The sequence below is a fragment of the Chaetodon trifascialis genome, chromosome 15, assembly GCF_039877785.1.
Source record: "Chaetodon trifascialis isolate fChaTrf1 chromosome 15, fChaTrf1.hap1, whole genome shotgun sequence".
Lineage (NCBI taxonomy): Eukaryota > Metazoa > Chordata > Actinopteri > Chaetodontiformes > Chaetodontidae > Chaetodon > Chaetodon trifascialis.
In genome coordinates, this window is record NC_092070.1 from 20,247,997 (window position 1) to 20,266,724 (window position 18,728).

Here is an 18,728-nt window from a genome sequence, read left to right on the forward strand (position 1 = left end):
ATCAGCACCAGCATCCGATGCGCGTCCCCGCTCCGGTAGAGGCTGCCCGAGATCCCGGGAAGAGGAGTTGGAGCTGCGCGAGTTAAAGTTGGGCTAAAAGGGGGTGGAAGGATGCTGCAGATCAATCTACGATCAAATTAACATAGCCTATGCGGAGAAACGTGTCCTAAGTGAAGGATGACTTGCAAAATACTGAGCATATGCCTCTTATTTTTGGGTTTTCAACATTGCTCATCACGTAAGTCTTGTGAAACAGCAATTGTTCATCTATTATTGGCTGCTACAATATATCATTTTTCAAAGTGTATTTACATGCCTTATCTGCATACTGTTTAGCGTCTGATTTGCTTAAGAAAAAGTTGTTACATTCGGTAATAAGAGGAAAATACCACTGGAGGGCCAAATGTAGCCTGGGGTTTTGGAATCTTTGAAGGGCAACACACGTTGCGATAAAACCAGACAGCCTTAAAACACGGACCATTAATTCTCACTGCTTGTCTCGCCTGGTGTAATTTCAGTAAAGCATTGTTTTGTGGCATCACACAAAAAAAAGTGTAGAAGCAAACCGCGTCGGTCCTGCGGAAGGTGCGCGCGGCGATCCCCATCGCGCTGAACTGTCTGCATTGCAGTGCTTTTCAGCACGCAAGTTTCTGCACCGTGTGGGTTCAACTCTCGACTTCTTTGCAAAGCACGATGCTGCGCGAGTGTCTATTGTTGTTTCTGATAAAATCGCCTCCAAATCGCATTGACGGTGTGTGCCGTTCTCGCTGAAAATCCGCTTTTCAAAGTGGCGGTTGAGGGAGCAGGGCTCAGCGTCCTGACCGGGACCAGCCCACTGCAGTACTTTTTTTTTTTTAGGAAGAATGTGTTCCCATCACCTGTCCGTGAAGCCCTGCACACGACGGCCGCGAATTCACCTGGCAGGGAAATCATTACTGCAAGATCACAATGAATCATGTGGTGCGTTTAGCTGGGCAGAGGTGGGGCTGTGTTCGGGGCTAATTTGGTTTGGGGAAAAGGTGCCATCACCCCATCTACGGCAGAGCTTGTATGCATACTAATAAGCTTTATGCGTGATGTCAGTGTCAGGATGACCTCAGAGGGTTTTGACTATTTATTAACCCCATACAGTTGCATTGCATGACTCATTAGTTTTGATGGCAGTGGGCGATCATGGAAGAGTCACGCATTGTCATCTGACTTCTGGATAGATGTGAAATTTGGGAATAGAAGTGACAGCCATCACTGTGGATAATTTGTCTAAACAACATACAGGGGATTGTTTCAGATCACAATTGTATATACTTTCTCTGAATTTTGGTAAAACAAATGCATAATCATGTTTAAAGTATTAGTACCACTTTGGATCCACATAGATATTGCGCACCTTTCTGAGCTCTTTCTGTTCAGTTATTGAAGGGAGACAATATTTCTATCAGGCATTGTGTACTTATTGAAGATATATTAAGTTTTTGGATGAAAAAGGGTTAGTTTATGATGGCATGCTGCTGTTTGATAACTACAAGCTCCACCACATCTATGCTGGTAAGCAAATGGAGCTGTCTTGCTGTAGGGTAATGGAATTAAAAAGTGAATGAGCAGCAAAGCTTGTAAACATCATTGGATCACAGAATGCAAACCAGTAAGCGGGGGCCTGTGGGTTTGCCTTCTGGTAGATCCTGCTGGTACTTTATTGCAGGTCAGGCCAACTTTATATCTGCTGTGTGGAAGCGCACAGTGGAACTATGCCAGATTAAAATGGAACCTCAGATCCCAGAGCACAGTGACACAGCCTCAAGAGGAGCTGAGGCTCACTCTGAAAAGTGTGTTTGTTTGCTTCAGAAGAGCGTGATGCATATGCATAAGGAGCAAGTTTATGCTTTGTGCATTCTGTCATGGTTAGCAGCCCAAGCAGCAGGAGACCGACTGTTTGGTCCATGTGAGGGGAATTGATATCTAGAAAGAGGGGTGTGCTGCTCTGTGCGGAAGCTCAGCTGTTCTGTTCTTTAAGAACAGAAAAATGAAGCTGTTTGAGATCTGAGTTTAAGTCATAATGTGATTCTGATGTGCTGCAGTATTTGTGTTTTTATCCCTGGCACTAGTCAGACACCACCCGCTGTGATGCCTGCCAAGGTATGAATGATTTATTGAAACGCCTTGAACAGAACATGCTATATTTCTCTCCTTCTATGTGCTGTTCCCTTGCAGTGTGTTTTGATATAATATTGATGGACATCTGCATTCAGCTGCACACATACAAGGCTGGTGTCTGAATCCTCAGCCGCCACGCATCACAGGCCAGTGACAGCCAGAGGAGGTGCCTCTCTGCATACTGTATGTAAGCAGCAGTCATGATGTGTCAGCCCGGATAGAGCGGCCTACACTTATAGCAGACTGATGATTCAGCAAGTGTGGTGCAAGAGCCCTACAGAGACACACTGTTTATCACATCCCCTTAATGATAAATGGAGAAAAAGACAACTCTGCGTGGTGCAGAGAAGAGAGGGTGGGGGCGGGAATGCAGGATCATAAGGAGAGGGGTGAAAACCTGGTGACTGGATGCTCTGCGCAGCTTTCAGGTACAGTACACTTTAGCTGCTGCAACATGACAACGCCCACTTGGGGAGGGAGAGAGAGGCAGAGAAGGAAAAAATAGCAAGATGATGATTAGGGAGAGTATGAGGTAATGGGACGCGGTAAGAGCAAGCAAAAGCTTTTCGGAGTTGGAATGCAGACAAAGAGCGAAGAGTGAGAGCGAGGGAAAGGAAGGGAGACGTTGAATAGGTGGGGGGGTAGAGTGCGTGACAGTCTCTCTACCAGGAGGAGCTGAGGAGCTGAGTGGCCTGGGTTAACCTGCTGTAGTCTGAGATGGAGCTGCTCTCCAAATTTAAAGTAAAATTCCTTTCCTTTGACTACTAATTGAGGAATGAAAACAAATCAATAAACACTAAGCCATCAGCAGCAAATGAACTTTGCCCGTGTAACTGCAGCACAAAGCTTCTAAATATTTCTTTTCTTTAAAAGCCATTTGAGCAGTGGATCACTTGCAATGGCTCTCCAGTGTAGTAATGGAGTGATGCACCACAGATCTGTTATTGATCTTCTGTAGCATTGCAAGGATTTCTGTATAATACAGATGACGAGAGAGCCTCTTTGGGAGGCAGACAGAGGCACAAAGTCAAGGTCATGTTTCCCTTGCTCAGCACGTGTCCTCCACCTGAATGTGCAGCGTGTCCTTGTGTGAAAGGTGACAGAACTCATGCTCATGGGACCAGATTAGGCAGAACATGGTGTGAAAGTGCTGTATAATGACTCGTGCATCTTTTATGTCATTTTAAGTAGTGTAAGGCAGTGAAAGCTGTCTACTTCCTAATTTCTGGAGTTTTTGCTTTGATCACTCAGCCCTCTGCTCTCTAACAAAGTTATGTAAAACGAAGATGTGCAGTACCATTCCTCATCTTTCTCCATCTGCTGCCTGCATACTTATTCTGGTAAAGTCTCCTGTTTCCAGCCTACTGCCTTTTCTCCTGTGCTCTATGACCCCTGTGACTGTAAGAACAGGAATTACAATGCCAGAACTCGTGTGTACCAGTAAACATCTCCAAACGTGTGGAGATGATTATACTGATATGGGAGAGGGAAGAGGAAGGTCAGATTGGAGCTGCTTTCATTTACTTACTTCTATGTTAGTTGGTCCTGCTCGTATTCAAATAAAACCCAATTCATCTCTGTTTTGTAGTCTATCTATATTAAATCTATTTGTGGTATTGAAAAGCATACCTTGGCACTTAAAATGAGACAGCTCTTGCAGCTCGAGGTGAGAGCATCGTGCCTTTACCCTCAGCAACGACACAAGCAAGATTAGGTAGAATTATGGTCAGTGTTAAAAGCTGTGGGTTGGGGAGTGAGGCTGAGCAGATGGGTGATGGTCCTATCAGTCGCATAACCACATGCAGAATAGCAACTCAATAAGACAAAGTGACAGTCTCAGCTTGATTTCAACTTTGCTGCCCATGAAACTACATTCATTTTTTCAAGAAATTACAGAAATAAACAGACAGACAGTCACACACACACTAACCCACAAAGACATGCGTGTGATTCTGCATCATTCACTCTGCAACGCTGAACAACACCAGATCAATGCTCTTTTGGGGATTGTGCTTTACTGTGGAGTACTGTATGAATCTGGGACCTCATTATCTTGTATACCTTCAGCAGTAGAAAGACTAAACATGTTTGTCTATGCTTTGAATTTAATTGGATTGATCCAGTTCAAATGGCATTTTATGTCTCATGGAGCATGCACTAGCCTCTAATTAAACTCCAAATGGTCTTTCCTTATCACGCTGTGCAGCTGTGCCAGTCTTTGTTGCCCAGAACTGTATAATTTTGAAGCGATGTGTGAGTGCTGCATTATGAGAAGTCCCTCTTAATAACTCCTGACCTTGGTGTCTTCCTTATTATCACTGCAGGAGAATGTGTTGATCCGCTGGTCTCTGGGCTCTATGCCTCCAACTTCCTGGCCTCCTCCAGATATAACTTTCTTTATTCTGCCAATTTTGCCAAACTGTATGGTGAGTTACTAATTGTAGTGCTTGATTCATCCATGATTTCATCCCTGTATGAATCACCCTAAAGATCTAATGCTCCTCTTTCTTCGCCTCAGGCAGCAGTGGTTGGTCCCCATCTCCCAGGGACAGACAGCCGTGGCTGCAGATAGACCTGGGCAGGAAGTATCGTCTGGTGGCCATAGCCACCCAGGGGACCTTTAACTCATATGACTGGGTCTCCAAGTACACCCTGCTCTACGGAGACCGACCGGACTCCTGGACGCCGTACATCATGAAAGGAGGCAACTCTGTAGGTGTCACTGATGCAGGACGGTTGGGCTGGGATGAGGGCCATAACAGGGATGAGGCGAGGATTAACTAGTCAGACGTAATCTTTACAGCCGATTCTCCAGTCAGTGGGTGTTCTATTAAATTCATTGTCACTGGCACAGAAGCAAAGACGGCACAGCATATTATCTCTCTCAGCACTGACAAAGCTAATCTCATCATCAGTTCATCTCCAGTCTCTTAATAAGGCGTTAACACCATTGCAGTGACTCAATAACTCTCTCCCCGTCTTTCCCGGTGTAATCTGCAGACTTTGCCTGGGAACTGGAATTATTATCAGGTGAAGAGGAATGTCTTCCATTACGCCTTTACTGCTAAACACATTCGTCTGCTTCCTCTGGCGTGGAACACAGAGAATGGAGGGAAGATCGGTGTGAGGCTGGAGCTGTTCGGCTGCTCTTACGGTAAAAATGACCGAAGGACGTTACACAGGGATTTACTCCCTCTGATTCACATCCAGGGGCCTTCTACAATCCCAGTGCTCAATCATACTTGATAATATGTCACCAAATATAAGTGCCAGCTATGCTACAATATGTTCCTTGTTAACAAGCTCAGTATCACCTGATTCATAAATGGCAAATCATCTGAAATGTGTATAACCTTTAAAACCTGTATAAATGCTATAAATGCTGAAATGCCGTCTGCAGATTCCTACGTGCTACAGTACAACGGGGATGACTCGGTGGTCTACATGTACCCAGAAAAGAGGTCCCGCACACTACATGACCATATTGCCATAAACTTCAAGACTCTGGAGCAGGATGGTCTGCTGTTACACAGTGAGGGGATTCAAGGAGACCTTTTCACCGTGGAGCTCAAGAGAGGCCGCCTTTACCTGCACATCAGCCTAGGTACAGACTAAGTTGTTTGTTGGACAGCTGGAGTTGAAAATATTTTGGGCATAGCTTTATTATACAGACAGGGCCACAGGTGTGCCTTGAAGTTGGCATTTATGGATCTTGTTGCAGAATTTTGTGTAAATATATTATTGATTGATGAGATGATTCAAATGTGTTTTCATTGGTACTTCCTCCTGTCCTTACCCTTTGTTTTCTAGGAAGCAGTGTAATACACAAAGTTGATGGTCGTATCGCACTGACCGCTGGCAGCCTTCTTGATAATCTACACTGGCACTATGTCACCATCAAGCGCTATGGTCGCCAGGTGAACTTGACAGTGGACAGTCACACAGTGACAGGCATCTGTAATGGAGAGTTTACACACCTGGATCTGGATTCGCAGGTAGTTAAAGGATAATATGGCTCAGAGAAGTGAAGGAAATCATCAATGAGCTGTATGCTTAACACATTTCCTCAAAGCTTCTTTGGAGGATACTAAAATGGATTTTAATTACTTTTAATTAAGGCAACTTTATTCGTAACAAGCCAGTTAATGAACTAATCTGAATGCTCAAGTCTTACTTTTTGAATTTATTTAAAATGTGACTTTGGTTTGTGACTGAGTGCCTTAATACCTTTCTCCTAGTTATATGTAGGGGGTGTCATAGAGAAAAATTTGCCTCACTTGCCCACCATACCAAATTTCCGGGGATGCCTGGAGAACGTCTTCATCAATGGCATCAACATCATTGACAAAGCTCAGAGACAAGATCCTGACATCCGCATCCCGCAAAAGGTAGAGCTTTATGCAAACCTTTATACAACATCCCAGTAATAATATCACTGCTTCTGATCATCACCATCATAACCATGCTTACAATACAATAACAATCAGTGGAATCACCGTGACTGATGAGGTCTGATTTGTCTTTCTTCCCTCAGAAAGCGATGCACTTTGCCTGCAGAGATATTCTGCTCAAACCAATGACGTTTGCTGGGCCCAACAATTACCTGCAGGTGCCAGGCTTCTTCAGGAGGCCTCGTATGTTTGTCAAGTTTAAGTTCCGCTCATGGGACTACACAGGGCTGCTAATGTTCACGCGATTTGCTGATGACCTGGGTGCCCTTGAGCTGGGCCTAAGCGAGGGACAGATCAATGTCACTATATTCCAGCCTGGCAAGAAGAAACTTCAGTTTGGTGCAGGTGAGCTCATGCAATTTTCAGCCTTGTCAGATGATAAAGGTTTTGGAAATGCAATTGACAATAAGCTTAGCTTCGCCCACTTAGTTGTGGCGAGGCCTGTCAAGCTTCTTTGTTCTGAACAAAAGCTACGCAGGTACATTAGTGATGAAGGTTGGAGATTTACTTTTCGAAATATGCAATCTTTTTTTTTAACAATTGATCCTTGATTACAGACAGTGGCAGACAAAAGCTAACTTCTCACTTCTAGCTGGATGCTGCAGATTTTGTTGGCTGCAGTGAAAACTGCGGCTGATTTTAGCAGGTGTAGCTAGCTTGCTAAGCTAATATTATTGCTATTATTGAAACTCTCTCTCCAGCTGACTGTTTAATCTGTCCAAGCGATTCAATATTGGGTCTTAAACTTGTACTTTATGGCTACATATATGATATCATATATCATTGGACGGTCACTGATTGTGGGTGGGGTTTATTTAACAGTCTTTTCTGGATAAATGCTGTGAATTGTACATCTCTGTACTGAGTCGGCTTGTAGAAACATTGCATGACATTCATTTTCCCAATCTCTAGGATACAGACTAAATGATGGCTACTGGCATACAGTAGATCTGGCAGCCAGAGACAACCTGCTGACCCTCACAATTGATGAGGAGGAAGGGTCTCCACTAAAGATCACCAATCCTTTCACAATTCGGACAGGGGACCGCTACTTCTTTGGAGGTGAGGCGATTACTTTAAACAGTTGTTCACATCTCCTGACATCAACTTCAATTCTATACTTTTGTTTTCCTGCTCCCAGGGTGTCCAAAAACCAATAACACAGTAAGGAAGTGTGAGACCAAGCTGAACCGTTTCCATGGCTGCATGCAACACATCTTCATAGACAATGAACAGCTTGATATCGACATTATTCTGCAGCGACAGTGGGGCCGCTATGCTGAACTGTTGTTGGGCACATGTGGCATCACTGACAGGTAAGAAATATAACCCAGCGTGCATAAAGCATGCACATCTGATAAAACACAGGAAAATTGCATAAGGAAACAGACACATATGGTACTGCAAAAAAATCTTCTCAAGTCATTTGAGTCCATAAAGTTACATAGTCCTATAAAGATACACACATTCGGTTAAGGATTCATTATTTCTATATCGTCTTGGCTCTTTTATGGTGTTGTAAAAGAGCTGCGATCTCATTCAAGATATTTGTGAAGCGTTTGTCTCTGAATTGTGAGTCTTTAGAGTGAGACATATCTGTAGAGCTGATGGCATTTATCACCTTGTGGTAAGTTTTGCCTCATAAAACCTTATCTAACAGCTCTCAAGGAGAAGCAAATGGCACAGAGAAAGTAGGGAATGCCAAAATGAACCAAAAAAATGATGCTTTTCACTTTTGTAAGATCAAATGCTCAGTATAAGCTCATCTTTTGTTCACAGATGCTCCCCAAATCCATGTGAGCATGAAGGCCGATGCATCCAGTCCTGGGATGACTTTATCTGTCTGTGTGAGAACACAGGCTATAAAGGAGAAGTGTGTCACATGTGTAAGTCCTGGCTGCTAGTCTTATCACTATAATAAGTGTTTCTTTACAGTTAATTACACTTGGCCCACGTCGTATTTCTTCTTTATAATAACAAATTGATCATCTCGCCTGTCAAACAGCGGTTTATAAAGAGTCATGCGAGGCATACAGACTCAGTGGCAAATATTGGTCTGGAAACTACACCATCGATCCTGATCTCAGTGGACCGCTGAAACCATTTGAAGTGTACTGCAAAATGAAGTGTAAGTAATCACTGTCACTGATAAAATACAGCTTCATCAGCAGCATGCTCAGTATTAGCTGGATCCTCTGTGGGTTGTTAATGAAAAGTTGGAAAATGAAAAGTCACATTGTCATGTTCCTGTAATGAGAAACGTGTAGTGAAATTTCATGGGAAATAAAAGGTGTTATAAAACAAGAGAGCTACGCCCAGCTGTTTCTGTGTGTGAAAGTGTGCATCTGCTTAACCAGAAGTCTGTGTCATTTTTCTTACATTACTTTTACCTCCCTCCCTCTTTTAATATTTAATCACTATGACCATCCGTCATGCCTCTTCACAGCATACAAAGCTTGGACAGTGATTCTGCATGACAGAGTGGATGGCACCAAGGTGTCCGGGAGTTCAATACATCAGCCGTATATCGGAGATGTCAACTACTGGAACGCTTCCTGGGACGAAGTCACTGCTCTGGCCAACACTTCCATGTACTGTGAGCAGTGGATCGACTACTCCTGCTACAAGTCCCGTCTCCTCAACACCCCCGGTGAGTTGAATCAGTCAGTTTGTTAAGCTGGTAGTGTGCTCATGGAAAACAGGGAAGAATGACAGCATTTTGTTTTTGAAACAGATGGAAGACCTTTTGGTTACTGGGTTGGTCGCAACAATGTGAGTCACTATTACTGGGGCGGAACGTTCAGAGAGGTCCAAAAGTGCGGCTGCTCCGTCAACCAAACCTGCATCGATCCCAAGTTTCAATGCAACTGTGATGCCGACTATAGACAATGGTGAGTGTGGGATGTGTGGAGCAGGTTCAGCTTGTGTCTGTGACACTAAAATCTTAACATCCCCACTGTGGCTCTTCAGGTACTCAGATAAGGGCTACTTGGACTTTAGAGACCATCTGCCTGTGAGGAGGGTGGTAGTAGGGGATACTAACAGGACCGGCTCAGAGGCACACTTCACCGTCGGGCCCCTGCGCTGCCATGGAGACAGTGAGTTTAATATTATGGAGTGCGTGTGCGTAGTGATTCAGTGTTGTTGAAGGGTTCATAGTTGTTAATATACATACATATATTTTATTCTTCCCACAGGAAACATCTGGAACACCATAGCCTTTGTCAAGCCAACCTACATAACCTTTCCCACCTTCACACCCGGCTCTAGTGCTGACATCTCCTTCCACTTCAAAACCTATCGTGACAACTGCGTCTTCCTCGAGAACTCTGATGACCATCTTCGAAACTTCATACGGATAGAGCTGAATAGTGAGTTAACTCATCTGCTTGTGTGGAGCTCTTCTCATATCACTGAGAGGTTTAAGTATTACTATAACTTTTTTATTTTTTCTTTCTATGTCTTCTTCTTTCTTCTTCCAGCCACCCAAGACCTTGCGTTTGTATTCATGGTTGGTGATGGCATCATTAATGTGACGCTACACTCCCCTGTGCCGCTCAATGACAATGAGTGGCACTTTGTTCAAGCTGAGATCAATGTGAAACTGGCCCGGATCAAGGTTGATTATCAGCCTTGGGCTGTTAAACGCTTCCCAGGTCAGACCTTCGTCACCATGAAATTTTCACATCCTCTCCTAGTAGGTAGGTTGCTCGAGGTAACATGGAAATTTGGAATTTAAAACTGCGATGACATGCAGTACATTCAATCAGGCCGAAAGTTTGAATGAACGTGAATAAGCACTGATAAATCCTTCTTTGTATTAGGTGCAGCCAACCGCACCCTGAGACCTTTCTTGGGCTGTCTTCGAGGGTTACGGATGAACGGTGTTCCCCTTGATTTAGAGGGGAAAGTCAATGAAGAACAGGGTATAAGGAGGAACTGTACTGGAGAGTGTCTCAATGCTACTATACCATGTCGAAACAGCGGCCAGTGTATTGAGGGTTATGCTTCCTATACTTGTGACTGTAACAATACAGCTTTTGATGGCTTCTACTGTCATAAAGGTGAGTTTTTGACTTTAGGCTTCTCCTTCACATAGTAACTGACATCGTCTGCAGCAGTACTTTGCAACAGATCTAGATAGCTAATTCCACGATCTTTTCAAAGACATCGGAGCTCACTTTGAGATTGGCTCGTGGCTGAGATACAACATACGAAAGAAGCCTATATCAGACGAAGCAGCCTGGGCCAACTGGATCGACCCGCACTACGACAACTTCAGCCTCGGCTACAATGACACGGCGGATGACATAGAGTTCAGTTTCAGCACCGTTCACACGCCAGCTGTGTTGCTGTACATCAGCTCCTTTGTCCAAGACTACATCGCTGTCATCCTCAAGACTGATGGTAAAAGAAGCCTGTCAGAATAACTTTTATAGGGCAGAAGATTCATTTTATTCACACAGTTAGAGACTCAGACTCTCAAAAAAAGTAGTAGTTGATGTGATGCAGTTATTCAGCAAAATAGTATATGCTGCTGATGTCTTTTTTGTCCTCTCCCCCGACAGGTAGTGTAGATCTGAGGTATAAATTGGGGCTCATAACACACAAGTACCAGCTGACTCACCGAAACCTGGCAGACGGATACCCCCACTATGTTAACATAACCAGACACAACAGAACCATCAAAACCCAGGTTCATGCTCCGACTGCTGTCACTGTGCAAACTCTGATCTGTGGTTTGTCATGTGTTAATTCTGTGGCATAGACTGTATACATAGGAGGATTCTAATTACAAGAAAACTGTGATCCATGATTGATACCAATCTCATATGTGTAGCTGGAGCCAGCAGCCAGTTAGTTTAGCTTAGTACAAAGCCTGGAAACAGGGGAATCAGTTCTCTTCCTGTAAAGATGAGGTGTATAACTGATGTTGCCTTCCCCACAGGTGGATTACATGGAGCCCATTGTGGAAAAAATAACTTTGGTGGAGGACGCTAGGTTTGATTCTCCAAAGTCCATGTTCCTGGGCAGAGTGATGGGTAAATATCTAATTTACTATTGCTGAGAACAAGTGGCCTAATATATTCATCTTACCACCAGTGTTATTAATACACTTTTTGATGTTATTTCTGTCTGCTCTTTCAGAGGTTGGTGACATTGACTATGAAATCCAGAGGCATAATGCTCCAGGCTTCATAGGCTGCATATCTGGGGTGAGATACAACGTTTATGCCCCTTTAAAGGCCTTCTTCCGTCCAAATGAGACAGACCCCCCGGTAACGACACAAGGCTACGTCTCCGAGTCCAACTGTGGTGCTTTCCCTCCTGTTCTGGGTTACGTACCATGGGAGGCAGACCCGTGGTTCACTGGCATAGGTCAGTCTACATGTCCCATAATGCATCAGTACAAAAAGTGAAGACCATTTTGTGTTCATCCACTTATGTGTGTACCTCTCCTTTTCAGAGTATTTTTATATCCATGATGACCTAGGCTTATTTTGGATAACAGGTAAAGGTTTTTCTCTTCTTTAATATTTTAGTAGACAGATACTGCATATCTGCCTTGTTTCTGAATTGCTGCATTCAAAAACAAGACCAGTAATGTGACATTTAGCAGTTCATTTGGTTCATTTTGCAGCACTGCTCCTCTCCCTCATTTCTGTTTTACTCAGTCTTTCACTCCTGTCCCAGATGACACAAATCAGCCGTTTGAAATTCTCTTTCCTTTTTTCCTAAAATCCTCTAATCCTAAATTAGAGCAGGGTTGTCAGATTCCAGTGTGGGCTTTTGAGTGTTTATTCAAGCGTCTGACCGCAGGCTCAAATTTATTACATGTGGGACAAATCTGAAAAAGAAAACGCAACAACTTATAGAAAAATAAACAGTCAGACATTTCTAATGCATAATTATAATATTAAAGATTGTGTTTGATCCCATGCAGTGGGGTCAGATATGAAATGAAAGCAAGTGAAATTACAGTCGTGCATTAAGGCCATCACTATGAAAACAGTTCCCCAAATCATATTGCAATGACAATAGACAAATCATGTAAAAGCAACAAGCAATGGAAAAGAAGGAGATTAAGATCGAAGGACAGATAAAAACAATAGAACAATCATAACAAAACTGACACGAATGAGTAGTTATGTCTCCCAACACAGAAATGATGTGCTGCAAAAGCTTGAAGCCGAGGCTGAAATATGACAAATGTGTTTTTCTCTGTCCATCTATGAATTCCTGGAAAGCATCAATATTTAATATATTTCTTCAGCTATTTAATCCCCCTGATAACTCGCACTTTATTACAAGAGGACGTGCAGGGTGTTGAGTCCAGACCACCGATTTGCAGCACAGCATTATGGATGACGGAATGAATTAGAGCTGGTCTCCCTGATGAGCAGGAGAGGCTGGAGTCTCTGGATTAAACTGCAGCACAGAGGCTCTCTGCTCTATCCCTGTCTGAGACCTTTACCGGATCAGATATATTTAGTATGCACGGGCCCAGCGTACAGTTCATCGTTGATAGATGCTTCAGCTTAATAGATCATTCAGATTCAGATGTATTATGCTAATGCAGGATATTAGTGTGTCATTTAAGATTGGTGCACCATTCAGGCATTCCAACAATTGTGCCCCCAGGTTATCAGACATCATCCTTGTCTGATGTACTGCTCAGGATAAAATGGTTATGACTGAGAAATTACAGCACTTATTTCAAATGTAGCTGATAAAACATAATGGTCAATTCTACTGGTGAGCAAATTCTGGCCAGCGTTATTGAAGACATATGTTTTCTTCACTTTAAATAACATTTTTTGCCTCCTTGCTGCTCCAAGCTCTGTGTTAGGTGCAGTATATCTTTGCAACAGCATCAGCGGCACTGACCCATTCTCTGTGCCTATTTATTGAAAGTGTGAACCTGAGGGGGCTGAGGCCCTTCCCAGCATGCACTGGCAGAGGGAAACACCAACATTTCACCAGTCTATTACACACACTGACTGACAAACAAACACCCACAGGCAATTTAGTGTCTCCAGTTCACCTGACCTGCATTCGTTGGACTGTGACAGGAAATCTAAGCAAAAGCTAAGAGTTGCTTTAGTTGTGGAGCAACAGCTTGAACGACTGAGCAGTAATTCTGCTTGTAGCAGCCAAGGATCACAGGCAGCTGGTCTGTGAATACTCACAGTCATGGTCTTATAAAACCTGTGACCACGTGACAAATCTGACTTAACCTTTAAAAATCACATTACGTTTCACCAGCCGAGAAGTTTTCCAGTCTCATGCTAAAAGCTCATGCCCTTCATGAGTCCGGATTACTGTAATTCCCTCTTCATAGAACTTGATCTGAAACCTCTTGTAGAGTGAAGCTAATTAAAGCTAATTTAAAAACTAAGCAGGACAAAAACATCAGAACACATCACCCTCATCTTCAGAACATCCATTGCCTTTCTAAGTTCCTGCTCCTGGTGTATAAAGCCTGGCCCCACAGTATATATCAGATTATGCTTTCAATTTACAAACCCAGCAGACCTCTCCGGCCGCCAGGCACTCATTTCCATCATGTCCTGGGAGCCTACTGTAAGTCTGGCCAGGCTGCATTCAGTATTTATAAACCAAAAATATGGAATAGCTAATCTGGCATTCTGGCACCAGCACTCACGCTGAGTTCATTTATAATCAACCTCAGAACATTTTTATTCAGTTTAGCATGCTCATAGTTTCTTTTCCAGCATGTTATCATACTTATGATGATGCTGTGTGTATATTTTTCTTGTGCTCTTCTTCTTTTCTCTCTGTCCCACTGATATTTGCCCCCCACCAAAAGCACTTTGAACTGCATTTGTATGAAAAGGTGCTGTACGAATCAACTTGAACAAAAAGAATAAACAGAAAAGGAACTTTGACTGACTTGGATGTTGGAGGAACATGGGTCTGGCATTTGTCTTATCTAATATCAGACTTAGATTTGCCAGTTTGGCTGAAATAATGGTATAAAAGTTCAATTTAAACAAGGCCTGTTCCTCATCGGTCTCTGTAAGAGCACCTAATTGTGTTTTGCTGCATGTATGCTCTTCTGTCTCCTTTTATTTACGTCCCATTGATATATACCTCACTTTGTTTGACCCAAAAAGCATTTTGAAACTTGCATGAAAATGTGCTGTACAAAAAAACTTGACCAAAAATATTTAAAAAAGAAAAGGAAGTGTTCATACTTTGATGGATCAGACAGATGAAAATAACCTTTACCAGAATTCGGCCTTCGTAAACAGAAAAACAAAAGAAAAATAGTGCATAGTGCTGGCCAGCATGCGTCAACGACATAAAGCACGTAGCACCAAAGGTGTTACAGAAATATAAATTGCAGTATTCACTCATGATAGACATTGCTAATGTGGCTATACTGTGCGCAGTTTTTGAGAAAACAGACTGCATGTTAGAGGAGCATGGGTCTGGCATTTGACTTATCTAATTGTCAAAGATAACATCAGACCTAAACTCACCGGTTTGGCTGATATAATGGAATAAAAATTCAATTTAAGCAGTGTCTGTTCCCTGTCAGTATCTGTAAGAGCACCTCTTTCCTCATTTTGCTGCAGATTAACTCTAGCTGTGCTATTTTTATCCTTCAGTCATTGTCATCCTGGCACTGCTGCTGCTCTTTGGAGGCCTGTACAGCATCTATGTATATGCGTATCAGCAGAAGGGCAGCTACCGCACCAATGAACCCAAAAACCTGGAGTCCCCCAGCAGCTCCAGGCCGCTGACCGAGACCCTGAGGAGGGAAAAAAAGAACCTCCCAGAAATTGAGGAGGAGTTCAGGAGCGACTAGCATCACAGGACCTTTGGGACAGTGTGGGAGTGGGACAGGGTTTGACTGAGGGTTGGGCAGCGGGAAATAGCACTTACAACAACCACAGATACCTGAATTAAGTTTTCTAATTCTTTTGTTCTCTTTTTTTTCATATTTTGGTTTGCGTTTCTTTCTCCAGTCGAGTGGGATCTGATGCCTGGTGCTCTACATAGTACGTATTTTAGTAAGGGATAAAAGTTCACATCGAGCCCCATGTTGCGTGAGTAGCCAACAAGTCTCACACTGTATTGCAGGGTGAATTACTGAAGTGCCTCATCTGAGCAAGCTTGATCTGAATTAACCATAACAGCTTATTCAGATAGGGTTTAGATTAGACACTGTGGGAAGAGGATTTTAAAGGGATGTTTAATTATAGTCGGAACATCAGTTTAGAGTATTCAGGCTTTTCTTTCCAGCCATCTTTGAGACCAATTAAAGCTACTAATATCTTACTGTATAGATTTATCGACATCTAAAATATACCTTTTGGTGACAATCTCTCACGGAGCCATTTTTGACATCATAGCTCATAATCCGTCTTGGGTTTGAGCAGCGAGTGCATCCGAGAGCCGGTGAACGAAAACCAGTATAACCAAAATCCACATCACTGAAACAGAACTGGTGTTCACTGATAAAAACAACCAACCGAAGACAGAACGTACCGACAAGCATGGAGCTGCGAGATCTTAAGCTTTGAGATGATACATATAAAGATTGTTAAAGGTATATACGCTTATATTTGTTGTATTGCAGCCTGTAACAGTGCATTACCTATACAGAATGGCACATGTAAGTGGTTGAGATTTGCCATAGTGTCAGTAGATAGCAGCTTTGCCGATCACAGTATGCTCAGATTCCTACCACATCCTCAGCCATGGAGGAAATGACAGTGTGATGATACATATGTACCTCTAAGTGTGAGAGCGAACAGGCTGTCGGTGTGCTGCAGAATCCAAACAAAAGTTGAGGTGATGAAACCCGCCGGGGACAGAGTGACCTAAATATCCAAGTTCTCATTCATTCTGTCTTACTTCTGGTTGCTTATATTATGGTCAAGCTGCCAATAGCGCGGTGCTACAGAGTGTTTGACCTGGCAGACATCTCTAACGACGTCAATACAAAAGAATCGGTCTTCTCACAATCCTTTCACCCCCAATAATAAGCATCTTTCAGGAAACAGCTGCTTCCAATGGCCATGTGGAGAAGAGTACATGTAAACACACATGCACACACACAATAACATATGTACAGAGGACCACAAGAGTGTAAATGCTAATCTTTTACTTCTAACTCATACTGCTTGAATATTTTTGCATAATGCTGTAGGACAGTAGCCAAACACGCTGTCATCACTGCTGCTGCTTCTTTAGCCGCTTTTCAGTGGAAAATATGAAAACTCATAGTCCAATGAAATTTCCTCCTCTGGTAAGATGAAATTTTGTTTGATGTGTGGTGCAACCAAAGCTTAGGGCTACCATCACTCACTGCAGCTCTCCTTGATACTAAAGCACTATCGTGTATGTGGAAAAAAATGGGGAAAAAAGAAAAACAATTGTAACATATTAGCTATGCATTTGTAGAGCATGACGGCACTTTGCAGTAAGATGCAATAATATGAGCTTCTATCAGCCACCAATGATGTTAATGTCTCAGTTTAATTTGCAGATGCACAATAGCAAGTAGGATGTAATGAGTGTATACGTGAATATATGAATAATGTGTTAAGCGACTTTTTTATTCCTATGGTTTATATGAAACAACTTCAAAACAGTTCAATGGAGTACTTTGAATGTAAATCCTCTGACTCTGTAATGTATGAGCACACCCTACAGTGAAGACTGATATTTTCACTGTAGGCTGCTTAGCATTGAAAGTAAAATTACTCATGGTAGCTTTTAAGACTGCTCAGGATTAAGAAAGTACAGTCCTTGTTCTCTGTAGCACTAATACGCCTCCAAAACTCAACATAGTTGGTTTCTTCCATTACAGATGGGCAAAACTGTGCGAAATTGTACAGTGAAAGGGTGTACAGTAGATGTAAAAACTGCAAATACTAAGAAGAACTGGCATTTAAAGGCTATATTTTTAAGAATACTGTCGTGACATGAGTGATAATGAAAGCAAGCAAACTGAGTGAAGCTGTTAGTTTGTGATCGACGCATAGAATGGTTTGTGTTTTTGTGAAATGGACAATCACCACTCAAAGTTCATATTAGGCGCAAGCCAACAAACTTGGGTCGAATATGCTTTGATGCCTATTAGGAAAGAGTCGACTTATGTATTATATAAATGTATACACCTCACTGTACTCATTGGTAAACAGACTATAACTATTCAGCCTAGCGGTGTCACTTCATTGCCACTCACTAGTTAATCATGCGTGGTCCCTGGAGCGTGTGTGTGTGACTGACCGGTTGTTCAGATGTTTGTGTGTTCATAGTTTGTCCACCAATATACAACCTACAGATGTTCAATAATGACTCTTATTAAAAAACCAAACATGTGCACTGATGCCAACTATCCAACTCACTTATTGTAGTGCACCAACAGTAGTACAGTGAGACAGAAACAAGGCCTGGATGTAGCTCAGAGTAGCTCCTCCATGTTCAAGTATCAGGTGTCTGTGAGGTACATTACCAGCACAGTGAATCTGTGCTGAACTATTCCTCAAGTCTCCATCCTGCATCTCAATGATGAAAGCAGGGGTGTGAATAAAAGGGACTAAGACAAAACGGCCAGTAGAGGGAGTAGGTCAGCAGGATGTTGTTGGCTCAGACAGGGTATCTGCTGATTTCACAAAATGTGAGAAAGTGCTGCATAATGCTTCCTGGAGTTAAACCGAAGAAGAACATATTCAAAGGAGCATAAAGTTGAATTGGGGTTCGTTAAGTCATGTGCATGCAATGCTGCTCTGAGTTTATGAGCAGCTATTATAGAGATTTTAATACTTTTGAAGACTTTTTCATACTTTATATGAGACCACAGATACCCTGTCAACGATGGTATCATACATGAAATCAGATCATAAAGCACCAGAGTGAGAAGCAGGCAGGTTAGACTTCTCTGCACCGTCAAACTGAATCCTTCTGCAACAGGTACCAGAAATGATCATTACAGTTGTGTTTGTGATCACACTGAAATCTCTCTGTTCTTCAGTACATGCGATTTTCTTTTGTAATACGTTCACTGTAAATGACCATTACTGTGTAAATCAAGGCCAAACTGTCACAATAAAAGAAGCTTGAGGAAAACGTAAGCTGTGTGTTGGT

At 42.7% G+C, this 18,728-nt stretch overlaps 1 protein-coding gene across 1 annotated transcript; it reads left to right on the top strand.

The window, feature by feature from the left end:
- Positions 1–18,714, top strand: cntnap1 (contactin associated protein 1). Its single transcript, XM_070980854.1, has 24 exons — positions 1–238; positions 4,476–4,577; positions 4,670–4,863; positions 5,152–5,305; positions 5,552–5,755; positions 5,962–6,146; positions 6,390–6,539; positions 6,686–6,947; positions 7,515–7,664; positions 7,744–7,918; positions 8,382–8,488; positions 8,608–8,730; positions 9,049–9,252; positions 9,337–9,493; positions 9,573–9,700; positions 9,800–9,973; positions 10,085–10,303; positions 10,427–10,666; positions 10,770–11,009; positions 11,171–11,298; positions 11,551–11,644; positions 11,751–11,981; positions 12,070–12,114; positions 15,239–18,714. The coding sequence occupies exons 1-24, from the start codon at positions 178–180 to the stop codon at positions 15,436–15,438; spliced, it is 3,927 nt and encodes a 1,308-aa protein (XP_070836955.1). The 5' UTR covers positions 1–177; the 3' UTR covers positions 15,439–18,714.
- The last annotated feature ends 14 nt before the right edge of the window (positions 18,715–18,728 follow it).